General features: G+C 36.3%; 1 protein-coding gene across 1 annotated transcript in view; it reads left to right on the forward strand.

Moving 5' to 3' along the window:
- PCCA (propionyl-CoA carboxylase subunit alpha) overlaps positions 1-15,559 on the forward strand; it is a 496,164-nt gene that overhangs the window by 77,152 nt on the left and 403,453 nt on the right. Inside the window, 1 exon segment of the mRNA XM_043998838.1 lies at positions 571-624. Coding sequence (XP_043854773.1) covers positions 571-624 — 54 coding nt within the window.

The raw sequence follows: 15,559 nt of genomic DNA on the forward strand, positions 1-15,559 counted from the left end.
TTAGGACTTTTGAATACACTTAGTAAACAATAAGTATCATATGAGATGGTTTATTTTTAATGATATTAATAAACTTAATAAATGTACTCCGTTTAAAACTACAGTGCTTTATGGTCTTTCTGATATATATATATATATATGTGTGTGTGTGTGTGTGTGTGTGTGTGTGTGTGTATAAATAAATAAATAAACCTATGTATATGTATGTATATATATGTACATACATACAGATATATAGATAGATAGTCATTAGGATCTGCACTGAATAACTCATGATTGTGAGTCATGTCTTAGTTCTTTAAACATAATTTTTTTAGTAGAAGGTGCAACATTGAGCAATAGAATAATGGGTGTGTGATGAATGCGTCATGAAATGTAGCAGAGTGAAAAATTATGGCATTTGGAAGGCAAAAAGATGTTAAATACCTGGGCAAGTCACTTGACCCTCACTGCCCTGCCAAAACAAACAAACAAACAAACAAAATACCCCAAAACAAACAAACAAAAAAAGATGATAAATATAGTGAAGGATCTATTAAATTAATTTTTTTTTCTATTTTTATTTTTAAGGTACATCCAGGGTATGGGTTTCTTTCAGAGAACAAAGAATTTGCTAAGTTACTGGTAAGTTTAATTGTTGGTTCTTGGTAGATTATCAGTTAATATTTTTCATTGTGGTGGTAGGATGAATGTTTTTAGTAATTGTTTATATGAGAAATTTATTAACCCCTCCCCAAATTTTAAGTGTCTGATGGTTTTTTGAAAATATTTTGCAAGATTGAAAATTTTAGTAGTTTTTAATTTGTATTTTGACAATAATTCTAACAGTTGGAAAGTTATAACCTTTAGTTGAATGGCGGCAGCTAGGTGGTACAGTGGATAGTGTGCTGGGCCTGGAGTCAGGAAGACTTATCTTCCTGAATTTAAATCTGGCCTCAGACACTTACTTTTTGTGTGACCCTGGGCAAGTTGCGTAATGCTGTTTGCCTCAGTTCCTCATCTGTAAAATCAGCTGAAGAAGGAAATGGAAAACTATTCCACTATCTTTTCCAAGAAAACCCCAAATGGGGTCACAAAGAGTTGTTCACAACAGAAATAACCAAACAACAACTACAATTCATCTGGTAATTATCTCTTGGTGTTATTTGACATATTTAGATAGTGGAAGGAGCAAGAACTGAAAATTATGGAGGGTTTTTTGTTTATTTGTTTGTTTTTTTAGTGAGGCAATTGGGGTTAAGTGACTTGCCCAGGGTCACACTGCTAGTAAGTGTTAAGTGTCTGAGGCCGAATTTGAACTCAGGTACTCCTGACTCCAGGGCTGGTGCTCTATCCACTGCGCCATCTAGCTGCCCCGAGTTTTTTAGTAAGTGCATTAGAGGAGATGTATTTTTTGAGTGAAACTGAAGTTAGGTAAAATTAGACCACAGAGTTAAACAGTACTGGGCTTTCTTTCTGAAGTTGACTTAGATTATAGTAGACAGTTCAACAATTTTTTAACCCCCATTTTATAGTTAAAGTAAATATAATTTAATGATTTAAACAAGGTTATTAGATTTTAGAAATTCAGCTCAAATGTAAATTTTTGCTTAAAACATATATATCTAATTTCATTCCTAAATCCATAATGGTATTAGAAGGAATCTTGAGTATCATATAGTCCACACATTTTCCCTCTTTCTCTGAGAAAACTGAAGAACGGAGAAGTTATGACTTAACCTGTTTCCTCAATGCTGGTTAGTGTCGAATATTTGGGGAAAGTAAATCAAATTGAAATATAATTTCTCAGCTCAGGTTTAATAGCTGAATCTAGTATAGATGGATAAGTGCTCATTTACTTGTACCCTTCTTGATTCTTTTTCAGTATTGAGTATTCCTGCCTCTCCTCCATTTTAGTTCTATTTTCTTGTTTGATATTTTATCTAAATATCAGTTATCATTTTAAAAAAAAGACCATAAGCAAATACCATACTCTATTTGGTAGATGAATTACTGAGTCCCAGAGAATGAGAGACTTCTTGATTGATGCATTAAGATGAGCCAACACAGGAATTTTACTCCATTTATCAGACTAAGATTTGCCTGCTTTAAGGCCATATTACAACTAGAAAGAAGTAAGATGACGTACTTGTGAGATTAAGAAAATTTATGCAACTAATAGCAACACTCATTATATTTAGAACTTAATGATTATTTTCCCATTTCTGTAATAGTTGGAAGTACTTATTCCCCTTGAGTTGCAAAATTCTTAATATGAATGTCCTTAGGGGCGGCTAGGTGGCGAAATGGATAAAGCACCAGCTCTGGATTCAGGAGTACCTGAGTTCAAATCCGGCCTCAGACACTTGACACTTACTAGCTGTGTGACCCTGGGCAAGTCACTTAACCCCAATTGCCCCCCAAAAACAAAAAAACCAAAAAACAAATATGAATGTCCTCATATATTTTTTTAAAAAAAGAAATATTGAAGCATCATTTAGGGCAGGAGTTCCTAATTTGAGTTCCATGGACCACCATGTGGTTTATGGATAGATTTCAGAGGGTTTGCATACCATGTCATAGTTTTAAAAACATTTTTCCCCACATTAAACTGTCTTAAGGGCCTCAAAATTCTGTGACAGGTTTTTTGTGGTTGGTTCCATTTAGAAATTACTGATTTAAAAAACTACTAACTTAAAATTGCCATGAATACTCCACAACAACATTCTTTTCTTTTGAAGCTTTTATGATGCATTGTAATCATTAACCAGTCTTTTACTATTAAACTTAAATGGCCAATTTCGGTATAATTAGTTTCCTTTTTAATCCTATATATTTCATTTTAGGCATTTAAAATATTCTGAGAAGGGGGCTTTACCAGTCTTCCAAAATGGGTCCATGACACAGAAATTGTTAAGAATTCCTGAACTAGGGTATCTGTAGCTGGCTAGCCCTAAAAATAACATAATAAAATTAAGTTTAGTCTTATTGTTATTCCATATATTGTATTATATTATTGGCTTCTAATCATTATATTATAATAGTCATCCCAAGCTGATTATATTTTCAGTTAATATGATTGTGATAAAATATAAAGGTATGGGGTAACCCTATTTGATCATCCTGTGGACAGTCTTGGACAACGTTAGGAAATGATTGTAGGATGTTTCCATATTTCTTTGTTCATATTTAGTTTTCATTACTTGTTTTCTCCTAAGCTTGAAATTTAATCAACTGGTTTTTAAAATAGAGAACATGTTTTGTTTTTCCCCATTGGTTTCTGTTTCTATTTATCATTGTGTGATAACAAAAAATAAAGTTCAGCATATAATGCCTTTTGTTTCAAAAAATAAAATTTTGTACTTCTATCTGATGTTTTTATTACAAATTTTTAGTAAGGCCTTGCAGATAAAATGATGCATTGCTTTTCTGCATTTTTATTTTGGAAATTTTTTGAGAATCTCTTACTTTACCTTTTTACATTTTAAATGACAGTATAATATATGACACCTTTGACTGATTCTTGAAGAATTGCTACACATTGTTAGAAGACATAAGATTGGGGCAGCCATGGGGGCAGCTAGATGGCGCAGTGGTAAAGCACCGGCCCTGGATTCAGGAGTACCTGAGTTCAAATCCGGCCTCAGACACTTGACACTTACTAGCTGTGTGACCCTGGGCAAGTCACTTAACCCCAATTGCCTCACCAAAAAAAAAAAAAAAAGAAGAAGACATAAGATTGTTTATTATAAAGTTATTCCGAAGAAATTTTTTTCCTAAAGTACTGTTTGAAGATTTACTTTAACTGTTCTTCCCCATTGTAAAAATAACCTAAGCATAAATTTTAGGGATTGTGTGTCATTTATGTAAGAGTAATAATGAGGCCAAAGTTCAGCTTAGCATGATTTAACACAAGCAGGGACTGGATCCCATGTTGTCCTACTGCATGTGATATGGATGAAAATGTGTTCTTTGTAATTGCCTAAATGATTTATGCAGAAATAGCTACAGACAATTCCTGTCAAAAACAACAATTTTCTGTAGTTTTGTTGTGATCGTATGGGGTTTTTCTTTAATCCCCTCTGAGTTCCTTTTATTCTTAGCAATAAAGGAACAAGAGAGGGTATAACAGTAGTACTTCTAGGCTTGCCAGTGGTTGGTCAATCCATTTACATTTCACAAATGAACTTTGAAGACTTATTGCTCTCTATTCCCAGACACTACACAGGAATAGATTGGAGTGAGTAAGGCTCTGTATAGTATTATCCCTGCCTATTCCATTCACTACTGACTATACTCTGACACACTGGCCTTTTAGGTGGGATTTTTTTATTCCTTGCTCCCCACTTCTTCACAAAGCTCTCTCTTTTCTTTCTCAAGTTCATCATCTCCCAACTCTTGTCCAATCTCAACCTGATATCTAATTCAACTTTATATTGTCCTTTACTCAAAAATCCCATGCCCCTGTATCATCATATGTCTGCTTATCCCTTGCAAACCTAGCTTTGGATTATCTTACATTTGATTATACTAATTATTCCACCAGATGACTCTTTCATTGCTACTCAGCAACTGCTCAGTGGAGCTGGAATAAGTAATATAACCATGATTAAGTTCATGCTATCTAACTTCAGTTGGGCCCTCACTGAAGCAAGACAGTTCTTTTGTTTCTCACTAATTGATTTTGTAACTGCTTTCCCATAGAGAGCGCCAGTCTTGCCCCCTCTTCCTCCCACAAGCAAATGTCACTTCGCCAAACAAAAGCCACATCTTGCCCTCAGGCGCCTTCTCCTCATGTCGGAGCTTTCCTACAGTAAGTCTCCAGCAGGTGGTGTCATTCCAATCATTACACATCACGTTAGTTCAAACCCTTATAGCCTCTAGATCACATGTGACTTAAATCTCTCTCCGGCTCAATCAACTCCAATGACTCCTTGTTTTCTCTATGATAAAACAGAGAATGTATTTAGCTTTCAAAGCTGGATCACAACATATTTTTATAGCTTCATTGTGTTTTTCTTCTTCTCTTGCATTCTGGTGTTCAACCAGACTGGTTTTCTCACTGTTCTTCATGCATGCCGCTTCATTTCTCATTTCCAAGCTTGGAATATATTTCTTTTTTTACCTCTGTCTCATAGAGCCCTATTCTTTTTCCTCATGAGGGAGAGACAGTATGTACCAACAACTCAAAACATCACTGCCACCTTGGACCATCTACCCTTATGCTGAAGGAGACAGCTCAAAACCCTGAACCTAAGAGCCTTGGGAATAATAGTGCCAACCAAACCACAAGATGTGCCTTCAGTCTAACCTCTGCAGTCATCATTTATAAAGACATCGTTGTGGGCCCACCTTCCTTACCAGCATCAGTAACAGCTGTCAACTAGCTGTCACCAAAGGCTGATTTGCACAAGAGCCCTAGAAATTCATTAGCACCCAGACCACCATGCTTAAGTTTAGCTCAACAGTCATAGCAATTATCTGGGGGAGCAAGCCCTCCTTATTGTCTACCATAAAGTACCATCCACAAAGCATTCAAGTTAGTCACCCTGAAACACTAGAAACATTCCCTGAGGGAAATGACATTATAAAAGATGGAATGTGGACTTCATGAGAGCTGGGGCTGTGACTTTTTTGTTTGAATCCCTAGCACTTAGCATAGTGATTTGCACATAGTGCTTTATGGGTGCTTTTCCCATTCATTCATTCATGACTCATTTCTAGTATTTACTACACTATGTGTAGCTTTCTATGATCTGCTTAATTGCTTTCCCCTCCCAGACTGCCTTGTATTTAATTGCTTTACATTTATTCTGTGTATGCTCATGTATGTCAATGCTGCTAACCCTGTTAAAATAACTCCTAACCCATTGACAGGAGGAATTGTTTCATTCTTTGTAATTGCATCTCCAGCACTTAGTATGGTGCATGACACATAGTAGGCACATAATAAGTGCTTCATTGAGCTTGAACAATTAAGTTGTTGATTTTTATTTGCTTCATTTCCCCTGGAGTGATACAGAAATAGATTTTTTTTAAAAAAGGACTAGAATGAAATACATTTTGTGTAGATTTTATTTAATTTTAATGCCTATATTGTCATTAAATTTAAAGTGTTTTTTTGGGTGTTGGGTATATATATGTATGTGTATTGTATATCTATCTAGATCTATCTATCTAGATCTATATCATGAGTCAGACATGGTGAATCTATCACATTTTTTGGTCTTGTGACTGTGGGAGAATTTATTTCAGTTTGTTATACTTTAGAGGCAGCTACACTGGCCCTAAAATTGGGAGGACCTGAGTTCAAATATCACCTCAGACACTTACTAGCTATGTGACCGTGGGCAAGTCATTTAACCCCATTTGCCTTAAACATCTGGGGCCATCTCCAGTCATCCTGATATATATCTTGACACTGGACCCAGATGGCTCTAGAGGAGAGAGTGAGACACAGTCCTGCCTTACTTGAATCCAATTCAGTGTAAGTCATGGCATCACCCTAATGTTATGGTCCTCTTTGAGAATGAAGGACACACAACAACAATAATAGTAATATAATTCCTTTTATTATCAGAGCTTCAAAAATAAGTATCCTAGTTTACATTGGTTGGTTGTTTTGAAGCATGGCCTTTTTGAGACATCTGACATCCATAGAATATGAAACAAGGGGGGGCCTTTGCTAAGCAATTAAGGCCAAGTCATTGTGTTGCCTTATCTTTGTGAGATAGAAAATATAAGATCATTTAAATGCTGGTAATCTTTGTAAGTGCTTTGATGGAAAAAACCAGGAAAAATAGAGACTATATAATGATAATAAAGTTTGAAACCCCATATGCTAGTAAATGTGTCACAAGTGGTCATATCATTTTAAATGATATAATTTTAGGATAGTATTGCTAATAATTCATTTGCTTCAAGCTTTTTTATGTTGATTGAATAGTAAGTTGTATTAATTTTATTCATTTAATGTATGTACCTCTGTGCTACTACATTTTAAAAAGTTTTTGTTTGTAACTCATATTCTATGTGACAAAAAAAAGAATTCTTATTCTACCCTAATATGTCTCCTCTTTCAAACTTAGCAAGGTGCTAACATTTTTCTGGTCACCCAGGGTTCTGACTTTAGACTCATCTTCAACTTTTCCTTCTCCTTTAACATCTTTACCTCCAAATCTCCCGTGTCAGTTCCCATGACTTTTCTCAGCTCTTTCCTTTTCTTTCCACTTACAAGTGAACCAGCCTAGTTCAGACTCTTATCACCTCTCAACCTAAAATACAGTAAGAGTTTATTAATTGGTTTTTCTTTTTCTAGTCTTTCCCCCTTGAACTCATCTTCCATAGAATTGTCAAAATAATTTTCCTAAGGCATACTTAAGAACAACTTTGCTCAAAAAATCTCAGTATTTCCCTGTTGCTTCTAGTATAACATATCCACAGTCCCATTTCATCCTTCCTTTCCAGTTTTCTTCCATCTTTTAATTCCTTTCACATATCTTAACCTTTTGGCCAAATTAGATTACTTCCTTGAGTTTGACATTGTATTTTCTTGTTTTATGCATTTTTATGAGGCAATTTCTATCCCATTCAATGAGGTATGATATGTCTATTCATTCCTATTTTTACCTATTAGAATTATCTCTACATTTTTTTCTTTGTATTTTTAAATTTTTGTTTTTAAAAACAAAATCAACTGTTTCTATTACATGATGTCCCTTCTCCAGCTTCCACAGTGTCCCCTGTGTGACAAAGAATGTGTACATCCTATAGTGTCCCCCTGTGGGTCAGACAGGGAAGAGAACTTTCCCAGGACTTAGTATCAGCTACCACCAGCAGCTAAGTCTTTTTGTACTGATATCAGAAGTGAAGAGGAGACATTGAAGGACATTGAAGGCTGCTGTACCTGGTCTTACAGTTCACTAAGGGTCATTTACAGTAAAATGTCTGATACAAAACAAGATGGAGTCAGCATACCTTGAAGCAGGGCTGTTTTTAGGTGTTTTGTTTTTTTTTAGTGGGGCAATTGGGGTTAAGTGACTTGCTCAGGGTCACACAGCTAGTAAGTGATAAGTGTCTGAGGCTGGATTTCAACTCAGGTCCTCCTGACTCCAGGGCCAGTGCTTTATCCACTTCGCCACCTATCTGCTCCCCTTAAGCAGGGCTGTTTTTAAAGTGTAGTGGGCCTGTGTGTTACACAAACATGTCAAGAAGTTCATGATGCAATTACAGAAGTTTTTGTAAGTGACAATAAGTTAAGTGACAATAAGGTAAGGAATCTTGGTGGAAGCTGCCAACCTCAGGAAACTTGCTGATGTCAGTCTCTGGGGCTATATGGTGAGGGTAATTTTGTCCGTTTCTCTCACAACCCTTTATGAAGCAAAACATTTTTTGTTATACATCTGCCATCCCTGTCCCTTTCTCCCATTGGTGAGTTCCTCCATTGTGGACAGTGGTCCAAACGGCCAACCTTCTTCCCTTTCCCAGCCCTGCTTCTGCCTTTATGGACTACAGTACCATACTTTGCTGTAGTCTCATCTTGAAACCTTCCTTTGAGTCTGAGACCTCCTCATTTTGGAACATCTGCTGTGTTAGCTGGCTTCCTTCTCCCTTTGGTGTTTTCCTCCCAGAGTCTCCATTTTGGAGAGGGGCCCAGATCAGACAACCTTCAGATGACTCTGGATTTCAACACAATGGGCCTGCATGGGCTTTTTGCACAGGTGTTTAATGCTTATTTCATTATAGTACTGCTACTTTGCCAGTTCTCTGCCAGTGAGATGGAGTGAGATAAAATAGAAGCATTTATTTATCAGTCAAGACCCCCTTGTAGAAGAACAGTGCACTTGCCAGGTTCTGGTCTTGATTGGGCTTTGCCTATCCAGGGGAAGTCTTGTGTGCTGGAGTACACCCTGGATATGTTCAGGGTATTCAGTGATGAAGCATAGAAGTGTTTGTCAGCACTGTGTCTATGCCAGAGGGTCAGTCATGGTTGTACCCTTTGACAGTATCTTCTGAAGTGACTTCCCCAGCATTACACAGCTAGTAAGTTTTGGAGGCAGGATTTGACCTCAGGTCTTCCTGCCTCCAGACTCAATGTTCTATTCACGGCTCCACCTGGCTCACTTTAGTGAAGGGAGATGAATATGTTGGAAATTATTTATATTGTCTCTTGCCTTTTTGGGGGTAGGGGACCTGGGATAATATCATCATAAATGTTTTTCTTTCTCAGTGATGGCTGATGTCTTCCCCTTTGTTTCATATACCTCGAGAAGCCATCCCTCAGTGTCCACAAAATTGTGTAACTTCTTCAACAAATCTCTTCTCCAAAGTTGCCAGTAATCTCCTAATTGCCAAGTTCTGAGGGTCTTTACTCAGTCCTCATTTTACTTGACTTCTCTGATGCCATTTTGACCTTGTTGAGTACTTTCTCTCTTCTTGGTAGGTTTTTGGGACATCACACTCTCCTGGTTCTCCCCTTACTTATCAGACCATTCATCATTCTTCTTTGTTACCTTTATCCAGGTCCTATCCTCTCACTCTATACTATTTCACTTGGTGATCTCATTAGCTCCCATGTATTTAATTATCATCTCTGTGCTGATGCTTCTTAAATCTACTTATCCTTCCCTAACTTCTCTGCTCACCTCCACTCACACATCTCCAATTCCCTTTTCAAACTAGATGTCCAGTGATCATCTTAAACTCACATGCCTAAAACCAAACTAATTTTCTTTCCTCTTAAACCCTTCCTACCCTCCTCCTAAATTCCTTATTTACTCAGTTCTGGCTTTCAATATAAGTGCCATTCTCAGCTCTTCACTATCTCTCATTCCCCATGTCTATTTTGTTGCTAAGTATGTTACTAAGTGCTATTAAGTACTACCAAATACTGTCTATTTTCACCTTTGCTACCAGGATAGCTAAGGTTGGTGAATCACTTGAATTTGAGAATTCTGAGTTTCAGTAGGGCACTATGTGACTCCAATATGGTGAGCCCTTGTGGGGGTCAGGGGAGATAGGTGTGGAAGTTGTGGGATGGATCAAGATGCTTAAAGAAGGAGCAGGGTAGACCAGCTTGGAAATATGATAATCAAAGCTCCTGCGAGGATCTTGGATATTGTTTTTTTATTTTTTAGTGTTTTGCTGCATATACTTTTTATTTTATTGATTTTCCATAGTTTTTCAAAATTTTTTTCTAACATAAGGTAGAATCCCAACATCAGGCTAACAACCTTAAACAAAAATCAAACTAAGTGTCTTCAGGCTTCAGTTAAATCTTTTAAGTGCTTATGTCTGGGACTGAATAACAGTTTGGAAACTGTTTTTTTTTTCCTTTTTTGCATTTCAGTAAACACTTTTATTTAAAGTTTTGAGTTCCAAATTCTTTCTCTCCCTGCCTTTCCCCCTTCCTCCAGCTGTAAGCAATCAGATATAGATTATACATGTGAAATTATGTAAAACATTTCCATAATTGTCATTTTGTATAAGAAGACAAAAAAATAGCACACTCTGCTCAATCAATATTAATTCTTTCTTTGGAAGTATGCTTCATCATTAGTCATTTTGTCTTGGATCATTGTATTGCTGAGAATAGTTAAGTCATTCACTATTCTTCATCAAACAGTATTGCTCTTACTGTGCACAATGTTCTCCTGGTTCTGCTCAGTTCATACAATTCTTTCCAGGTTTTTTCTGAAATCATCCTGCTTGTAATTTCTTATAGCACAGTAATATTCCATTACAATCATATACCACAACTTGTTCAGCAATTCCTGAGTTCATGGGCATTCTTTTGATTTCTAATCTTTAGCCAACATATAAAGAGCTGTTATAAATATTTTCGTACAAATAAATAGGTACTTTTCTCTTGTTTTGGATGTCTTTGGGATATAAACCTAGCAGTGGTATTGCTGGATCAGTGGATATACACAGTTTGATAGCTTTTTGGCATAGTTCCAAATTGTTCTCCAGAATGGTATCACCCTTTATGTGTAAATCATGTACCCATTATGACCTCAAATTAGTATATGGTGTGAGATGTTAGTCCATACCTAGTTTCTGCCATACTTTTTTCTAGTTTTCCCAACAGTTTTTGCCAGATAATGATTTTTTTTTGTTTGAAAAACTTGAATCTTTGGGTTTATCGTATACTGGATTACTATAATCATTTACTATAGTTTAATTTGTACCTAGTCTGTTCCACTTGTCCACTACTCTTATTTCTTAGCCAGCACCAGATTGTTTTCATAATTACCACTTTAAGAATATGCATTGTTGTTGGTGGAGCTGTGAGCTGATCCAACCATTCTGGAGAGCAATTTGGAATTATGCCCAAAGGGCGATAAAGCTGTGCATACCCTTTGACCCAGCAATCCCACTTTTAGGTCTTTTTCCCAAGGAGATCATGGAAGGGGGAAAGGGACCCACATGTACAAAAATATTTATAGCTGCTCTTTACGTGGTGGCAAGGAATTGGAAGTTGAGAGGGTGCCCATCAATTGGGGAATGGCTGGACAAGTTGTGGTATATGAATACAATGGAATACTATTGTGCTGTAAGAAATGATGAGCAGGAAGAGTTCAGAGAAACCTGGAGGGTCTTACGTGAGCTGATGATGAGTGAGATGAGCAGAACCAGAAGAACATTGTACACAGTATCATCAACATTGAGTGTTGACCTACTGTGATGGACTATATTCTTCTCACCAATGCAATGGTACAGAAGAGTTCCAGGGAACTCATGATAGAAGAGTACAAATCCAAGGAAAAAAAAGAAAGAAAGAACTGTGGAGTATAGATGCTGATTGAACCATATTATTTCTTTTGTTTTGGGTGCTGTTTTTTTTTTCTATTTTGAGGTTTTGCATCACTGCTCTGATTCTTTCTCTTGTAACAGGATTAATGCAGAAATAGGATTAATGTTATTATGTGTATATATATGTGTGTGTGTGTATATATATATATATATATGTATGTATATGTATAGAGATATATAGATATAACCTATATCGGATTGCCTGCTGTCTGGGGGAGGGGGGAGGGAGGGAGAAAAATCTGAAATTGTAAAGCATGTATAAACAAAAGTTGAGAACTATCTTTGCATGTAATGGAAAAAATAAAATACCTCATACATTAAAAAAAAGATGGTAATTTTTAAAAATTAAAATCTTACATTAGTTTAAAAAAAATTTCCCATTAAAAAAAAAAAAGAATATGCATTGTTGGGGCAGCTATGTGGCACAGTGGATAGAGCACCAGCCCTGGGGTCAGGAGGACCTGAGTTCAAAACCAGCCTCAAACACTTGACACTTACTAGCTGTGTGACCCTGGGCAAGTCAACCCCAATTGCCCCAGGAAGGAAAAGAACATGAACCATTGTGATGAAAATTAGAAAGTATAGTAGGAGTTAGAAGACATGGATTTGAATCATGGCTCTGCTGCTTTTTACCTGTAAAACTTTGGGCAAGTGAGTCACCTCACTGGAATAATGGACCATTTGTTTATAAAATGAGATCGTTAGACATGGTCAGTTGCAAAGTTCTGAAACACCACATTGATGCTCAGTGTGATAAGCTAATATTTTAAGTGGAGAATAAAATATTCTTTTGTGTCCATATTTCTTTTTTCACTTAGTGTGATGCTTTTCTTAGTTATTCCTTCATGCTCTAGCTATTAGTTGAATACAGGTCTTTAGGAAAGCAGAAAAATTTTGCAGGCTAAAAACAGTGCCATTTTCCTTAAACCATGTTTTTATTTTAAAATTCAATGTTTTGAATCATAAGTCCTGCCTTTTGATATTCTGTTCCTAATTAAAATGTCAAGCTTTATGTAAAGTATACTGTGTAAATAAGCAGAGCCTTTGTTATCACTGTATTTAGTTGCTAATGTTTCACCTCAGATTTCATTAGAGCAGCATGTATTAGCAGAATGTCTAACTTTTATGAATCAAACATGTTAAAGTTTGATATTTTACCTATTGTGTAATAGTATAAAGCTTCAAAACTTACTTTCTAAAAAAAGGTGGTAGTGGTAGAGGAAACATTCCTTACACAAATACTATTTGTTTAGGTTTGAAAAATGAAGTACTCAAAAGCCTAGAAGGACACGTGTTTTTATGCCTTGTGATGAATGTAGTAGTGATCATCTTACAGTATTTAGACTTCATTGTTTGATTTAATTCTCATGGAAAGCATACTAAGCTTGGATAGAGTATCAAAGTTTCTTTTCAGAGACAGCAGCAGGGCAGTTCAGCCATTGTCTTTGAAATGTGTCCCTAATATTAAGGTTTTTTTTTGGGGGGGTGTCATTACTGCTTTTCAGTTATGACATACAACCTCAATTCTCTTTTACCCCTCTCCCAAGATGCTAAAAAAATGCACAGATTTTTATCTTTGACCATTTAAAAACCTTACATATTTTTTAAGGAACCTTAAATGGATTGTAGTTTAGCAACCTTCTTGTCACAATAAACCTTATTTCTTAACGTCCTACCTATTTCTCTTAAAGAAGATAACTGAACTGTAAAAGTGTGTGAGTAAAAAACCCTTTACTCACCCTTGGTTTAGCCTTCTTTCTCTTTTAACATTCTCTATTATTAAAGTGAACATTAAAATAATTGTAAGAAATTATATATATATATATATTTTTTTTTTTAGTGAGGCAATTGGGGTTAAGTGACTTGCTCAGGGTCACACAGCTAGTAAGTGTTAAGTGTCTGAGGCTGGATTTGAATTTGGGTACTCCTGACTCCAGGGCTGGTGCTCTATCCACTGCGCCACCTAGCTGCCCTAATTTATATATGTATATATATTTTTTAAGATCATGTTTGATTTTAAAAGAAAACTTGGTTTAGAATTTCAATTTTGGTTCTGAATTTTTATTTGTGATGTTTTATCTACTCTATATAACATGTAGCATTTAATATAAATACAAAATATTTGTTGAAATTTAGTTACTGATTTTCACGGTTAGTCATTCCCCTTCTTTCTAACCCCCCAGTCTATCCTGTGCTAAAATTGTGCTTTGATTGCAGTAGTAGTTTGTCCATCATTCAGCTTATGATCTCTGTTACTGCTAGAAATGTTGGAAGTATATTATCAGATTGGAAGGGAGCTTAAAGACAGTCTTAGTCCCAAAGATGTTTAATGACTTACCTTCAAGGTTGCATAGGTACTAAATAGGATAAACGGGAGTTCAACATAGGCTATCTAGTTCTAACTCCATGGTTATATCATGTTGCCCATTCACTTAAAGGTTGACGACAGTTTGCTTTTTGAGTCCCATTATTTTCATATGTTGCCCTTTTCTTTCTTTCCCTTTAATTTTTGGACACTTCCTTTCCATGTTCTCTCTTCTTTGGTTTTCATTTCATTCTCTATTTAGATTTGATTTAGACATGAGAAATCAAGAAAGAGTTAATATATCAGTATGTGTTTTTTAAAAATCCCTTCCCCTTTCTTCTGAGGTTCTTCTGCCATGACTTTTTTTTTTTTTAAAGTGAGGCAATTGGGGTTAAGTGACTTGCCCAGGGTCACACAGCTAGTAAGTGTTAAGTGTCTGAGGCCGGATTTGAACTCAGGTACTCCTGACTCTAGGGCCGGTGTTCTATCCACTGCGCCACCTAGCTGCCCCCTCTGCCATGACTTTTATCTACTGTAGGGATGAATTTTTCAGGTCATACTGACTTTATCAGTAACTTGTTCTCAAATAGGCAGGGCCTCTGTATAATTAAATGTAGCTGAGGCTGCAAAATGATATAAGTCCCCGTCTACCTTCCTACCTTTCTAGAGAGAGAAAACATTTATTCAGTGCTTACTGTACATCTGGTACTGTAATACAAGCAGAAAGAAAGATAGACCATACCCCTTAAGGAGCTAACATTCTAAAAGAGGCAGTCAATATATGACTAAAGAAATATATAACAACAAAATCCAGGTATTTCCAAATAAATCACATGCTTCCAAGGACTCAGAAAGCATTTGAAAGAAATGATTGTCTGTCTTCCTTAGAGATGCAGTGCACACTTTCCAAATGTAATGGAAGGGTAGAAGATTGATTAGAAAACTATGCAGGGGGATAGCTAGGTGATGCAATGGATAGAGCACTGGCCCTGGATTCAGGAGGACCTGAGTTCAAATCCAGCCTCAGACACTTGACACTTACTAGCTGTGTGACCCTGGGCAAGTCATTTAACCCCAATTGCCTCACCAAAAAAAACAACCTCCCCCCCAAAAAAAGAATTTTTTTAATATATAAAGAATTTTATTATATATATATATATTTTTTAAGTGAGGCAATTGGGGTTAAGTGACTTGCCCAGGGTCACACAGCTAGTAAGTGTTAAGTGTCTGAGGCCAAATTTGAACTCAGGTCCTCCTGACTCCAGGGCCAGTGCTCTATCCACTGTGCCATCTAGCTGCCCCAGAATTTTATTATATTATAGAACAGTAATCATCAAGTCTATTTGGTACTGGTTTTAAAAAGTCAACAGCATTTATTAAACACTTACTGTGTTCACGCTAAGTCTTAGGAGCTTACATTCTAATGCAGAAGAAAACATGTAAACAACTAAAGACATGCAA

Source organism: Dromiciops gliroides, chromosome 3 (genome assembly GCF_019393635.1).
Source record: "Dromiciops gliroides isolate mDroGli1 chromosome 3, mDroGli1.pri, whole genome shotgun sequence".
NCBI lineage: Eukaryota > Metazoa > Chordata > Mammalia > Microbiotheria > Microbiotheriidae > Dromiciops > Dromiciops gliroides.